The sequence below is a fragment of the Mastigoproctus giganteus genome, chromosome 6, assembly GCF_048544385.1.
Source record: "Mastigoproctus giganteus isolate SK-2022 chromosome 6, ASM4854438v1, whole genome shotgun sequence".
In the NCBI taxonomy this organism is placed as follows: domain Eukaryota; kingdom Metazoa; phylum Arthropoda; class Arachnida; order Uropygi; family Thelyphonidae; genus Mastigoproctus; species Mastigoproctus giganteus.
The window spans coordinates 238,901,753-238,906,770 of record NC_143580.1 but is presented as its reverse complement, the minus strand read 5'-3'; the positions used below and the strand labels follow the sequence as shown (position 1 = coordinate 238,906,770).

The following is a 5,018-nucleotide window of genomic DNA, read 5'->3' as shown; positions in this document are numbered from 1 at the left end:
CAGTGGACAAAATGGAAAAGGCTACCTACCTGGTTGACATAGCGGTGCCCAACACTAGCAATGTCCAGAAAACCCATGAGGAAAAAATTAGGAAGTACACGTGACGATGGTTCTTCTTTGGTCTGCTAGTCGTTGTTCTGTGACCTGAATATTCGGGTATCTTTCCAACCACTTGGTATGTAGTCGCGACCTGTACATTGTCATATCGGTCTCTAGCCTTCTAGCCTGGTTATTATTATTATTATTATTATTATTATTATTATTATTATTATTATTATTATTATTATTATTATTATTATTAGCCACATAGTGCAAGGAAGCCTGAGGCTTATGCTGCACCAGCCAAAGCAAATTTTCTGAGTTACCTTGAGAGAGAGAGAGAGAGAGAGAGAGAGAGAGAGAGAGAGAGAGAGAGAGAGAGAGAGAGAGAGAGAGAGAGAGAGAGAGAGATGGGAATCACCAAGAAAGAGAAGAATGGTGGTATCCAGCTCAGGATCCTGGGTGTGCCAAGCCCATACTCACCAGATGTGAGTCCCCGGGGGTATATGATACAAAGGTTGCCACAGTTGCTAATGACAGTAATGCCCCTAGGCTACTTCAACAGGATCTAGAAAATTGAATAGATGGTCTAAGAAGTGGCAACTGAAGTTGAACATTGACAAAAAAGCAAAGTACTGCATATGGATAGAAATAACCTCAGAGAAACGTACCGACTCTGTGGTACTACACTTATGGTGATAGAAAATGAAAAATACTCGGGAGTAATTGTGCATTCAGATATGAAGTTATCCGAGAGTGCAGACTGGCTTCCAGACCAGGTCATTGGGTATAGTCCATAATATACAGGAGTTTTCTAGGAAGGGAAGTGATTAACCATTTGTATAAGGCAATGTCAGCCACACCTTGAGTAGTGCGTACAGGTCTAGAGGCCACATTTAAAGAAGGATCTAGAGTTGCTTGAGCGAGTACAGAGAAGGGCAACAACAAGATTGGGGAGAGGAACGAGAGAGTCCTGTTACCAAGAAGCGCTTACTTTCTGCAAATTGCGGCGTCTGGAGACTAGGCACCTGAGAGGTGATCTTATTAAGGTGTATAACCTTTCTTCTGTATTTCAACCATGAATGGGTTGGGCAGACTGAATTCTGATGGGACTCTTGCTTTTGCTCAGATTACGAACCTGAGGGGGCATAAATTCAAATTGAGGAAAGACAGTTGTAGAATAGATCTGCGGAAATTTGTCTTCAGCTAGCGGGTAGTTAATTGCTGGAGAAAATTTCCATCTGTCGTTGGAGAAGTTGATAGCGTAAATAAATTGAAGAAGGAACTGGGCAAACTTTTGGAGTGAATGTATGTTTAAATTTTTTTTTTTTTTTTTTTGGCTGATGCTACATACGCTTGCTTTCTTGCATCACATGCCTCTACTACTATAGGAATCCCTTCTCTTGTGTAGAGAGTCTGGGGAGAAATCCCCCCAGACCCTCTACATAATCAAATCAAGACCTGTTATGGAGAAAGAAGTCGGACGCATGAGTTTGTTGCTAGGTCGAGGACTAATTAAATTGCGTGCGTCGTACATTACGCTGTTTCTTTCCATTAAAACTTTTCTTCTGTTTTCAGCTTTCTTCCAATAGAGGTCACTACGGTTGCGATTGAGTTTCAGTTGGGTTTGGAAACGTGGTTTTTATATAGTAAAACGTTTAAGGTTATGTTAACAGTAGTTTATTAGTGCATTTGTAAATTTGGTTTTCTTGTAAATTGTTATTGCTTCGATTAATTATTTGTTTTCCTACTTTTTGTGCGCATATGCAATATTGGAAATGTTAGAGATAAGTAGACTATAAACGTTGTTTTGAACTTCTTGAAGATGTACTTCATACATCTTTTCAAAAAAAAAAAAAAAATAGAATAAAAGTTCCTCTTAATGCACACTGTTTTAAAAATAAACATTTACACGTTTCATTTGCGGCAACTCTCAATGGCTCATCAGTCCTGTAAATATATTCCCAGATTACATCCCCTATGGAAACAAACATTTTTGCTCCCGTCCGAACTACTATTACTAAAAGTTAATAATTCACTCGTGTGCAAGTGTGATTTCCATAAAGTGAAAGCCCAGAAAGAAGACGTTCGATTCATCAGGAACATTGGCATCATCGCCCACATTGATGCAGGAAAAACCACAACTACAGAAAGAATGCTTTATTATTCGGGTTTTATAGAAGCAATGGGTGAAGTACATGATGGAGACACAGTAATGGATTTTATGCCCCAAGAAAGAGAACGAGGTATTACAATAACTTCAGCAGCTATCACGTTCAATTGGCAGAAACATCAGATTAATCTTATTGATACACCTGGTCATGTAGATTTTACAGTGGAAGTTGAAAGAGCCCTTCGGGTTATGGATGGTGCAGTAGCTATTTTAGATGCATCTGCAGGTGTAGAGGCACAAACATTAACAGTATGGTCTCAGGCAGATAGGTATAATGTTCCAAGGCTTGTGTATTTAAATAAAATGGATAAAATGTCAGCTGATATCAATATGTGCATAAAAGCCCTTCACCATAAGCTAAAAGTAGAGCCACTGTTGCTGCACACACCTGTTGGTATTGGCAAATCATTCAGTGGAGTTGTTGATCTAATTTCATTGGATATGATTCTTTGGGAAAATCAGTCAGAGGATAATGGAAAACAGTATCAAAGACATGCTTTAATGCCAAGAGAACAAAAAGAATTATGGGAAGAGACTAGTGAAAAAAGGGATGCACTAATAGAAAGAATTGCAGATCTAGACGATGAGATAGCTGAGAAGATCATATCAACAGAAACATCTAAAACTCTCAGTATAGATGACATACATGCTGCCCTACGTAGGATTGTAATCAGTCAGACTGCAGTACCTGTTCTCTGTGGAAGTTCTTATCATAACATTGGTGTTCAACTCTTAATGGATGCAGTTGTGAAATATTTACCCAATCCTTCAGAAAGGTATCATGACTTCATTCAGTTTTATGGTAAAGAATTGTGTGCCTTAGTGTTTAAAATTGTTCATGATAAGAAGAGAGGTATTCTTGCGTACTTACGACTTTATTCTGGTACAATTTCAAAAGGACAGAAATTGCACAATGCTACACAGAATAAAACAGAATGCATAGGAAAACTGATGATAGCATATGCTGATGACTTTGAGGAAGTTTCTCAAGTCACAACTGGAAACATTGCTGTAGTTACAGGATTAAAACAAGTTATCACTGGGGATACACTCGTTGCTTCCAGTCATGTAGCAGACAAAGCTAGAAAATCTTATGCTCAAGTAAATCACTTAAAAGATTATGATGTTTCATCAGTTGTAGCAGGAATACAAATTGCTGAACCTGTATTCTTTTGTTCTATTGAGCCACCCTCTTTGGGATTTCAGAAACAGTTAGACTTAGCATTACAGTGTCTCTCTAAACAGGATCCTACGTTTAAAGTTGATGTAGATGTTGATTCCGGACAAACTATTATTTCAGGCATGGGAGAACTTCACATTGAAGTTATGAAAGATCGTATCCTCAAGGAATATGGTGTTGATGCTTATTTGGGTCCATTACAAATTTCATACAAAGAAACAATCACTGAAGACTGTACTGAAACGGTTGTGCTAAATAAAACATTAAGTGGAACTAAACACTGTGTAACTGTTACTCTTTGCTTGGAATCAAATATTGGGAGTGGTATGGCTAAAAGAGTAAAAGTTATTACAACAAAAGAAAATAATTTAGGAAAGATATGGCCTAACCATTTAAAAGAAGTTAATAATGGTGTTTGTGCAGCCTTAAGTAATGGGCCTCTCTTAGGATTTCCAGTAATTGATGTAAATCCTAAACTTCTTTGGCTTGAAGTTGGACGAGGGACCTCAGAAGCAATGATAGCTGCAGCTACAACTCAGTGTGTTATATCTGCTCTTAAAACTGTAAATATACAACTTCTTGAACCAATGATGAAGCTTGAAATTACACTTGGAGAGAATTATGTAGGTAAAGCTCTTACAGATCTTGTTCAGCGTAGAAGCCAAATTCAAGATATGCAAATGAGGCAGGATTGTAGAGTTATCATTGCAAAATGTCCTCTATCAGAATTAATGAATTATTCAACAATACTACGAAGATTAACTTCTGGCACTGCATCTTTGACCATAGAGTTTGACTGCTATCAGTACATGACAGCAGAGGATCAGGCAAATGCAATTGCAAAATTTACTGGTTTTGGAAAAAAAGAAGGATAGCAGATTGTTGCCAATGTATATGTGATAAATATAGAGCAATAAATTTTTACTGCATATCAGTTTATGCTCATTTAGGGAAAATTTTCCTCATCATTTAGTTGTGAATATTTTATTTCAGAAATCCCCAGTCTTATAAGTGAGAAAATGTTCCAGGTCATAATTATAGCTCTCAGAATTTTCATCCTACTGTATAAGATAGCTCATCCCACTTTAACAAGGAGGGATGTCAACTAAATTGTATAGCTCTCAGAATTTTCATCCTACTATATAAGATAGCCCATCCCACTTTAACAAGGAGGGATGTCAACTAAATTGTAAGATATTAATATTAAAATAGACATGTGATTCAAGGAAGCAAGCTTATTCTATATCGACTAAAATTAAAAAAAAACAATAATAATAAAAAAAAAAAAAAAGCCTTTGCAATCACTCATTTTTTTTCATTCACTTTTTCCTGTTATCAAAAAAAGTTACCATCCATTCTTCCTTTTCCAACCTCTCATCTTGGCCACCCCTTAGACGTAACCCCAGGGACTCACATCTGGTGAGTATGGGCTTGGTACACCCAGGGTCTTGAGCTGAATATCATCATTCTTCTCTTTCTTGGTGATTCCTTTCTATTCTCTCTGTCTCTTTCTCACTCTCAGGGTAACTCGGGATTTTTTTTTGGCTGGTGCAGCATAAGCCTCAGGCTTCTTTGCACCATATGGCTAATAATAATAATAATTTTTTCCCCTGATCAGGCATACTG

General features: G+C 37.4%; 1 protein-coding gene across 1 annotated transcript; it reads left to right on the top strand.

The window, feature by feature from the left end:
• The first annotated feature begins 1,975 nt into the window (after positions 1-1,975).
• mRRF2 (mitochondrial ribosome recycling factor 2) lies at positions 1,976-4,429 on the top strand. Its single transcript, XM_090376469.1, has one exon. The coding sequence runs from the start codon at positions 1,976-1,978 to the stop codon at positions 4,265-4,267; it is 2,292 nt and encodes a 763-aa protein (XP_090232595.1). The 3' UTR covers positions 4,268-4,429.
• Positions 4,430-5,018: the final 589 nt, after the last annotated feature.

Bases quoted from the DNA above. Each gene is read 5' to 3' on its own strand.
- mRRF2 (XM_090376469.1), top strand. From the start codon at position 1,976: ATGGCTCATCAGTCCTGTAAATATATTCCCAGATTACATCCCCTATGG.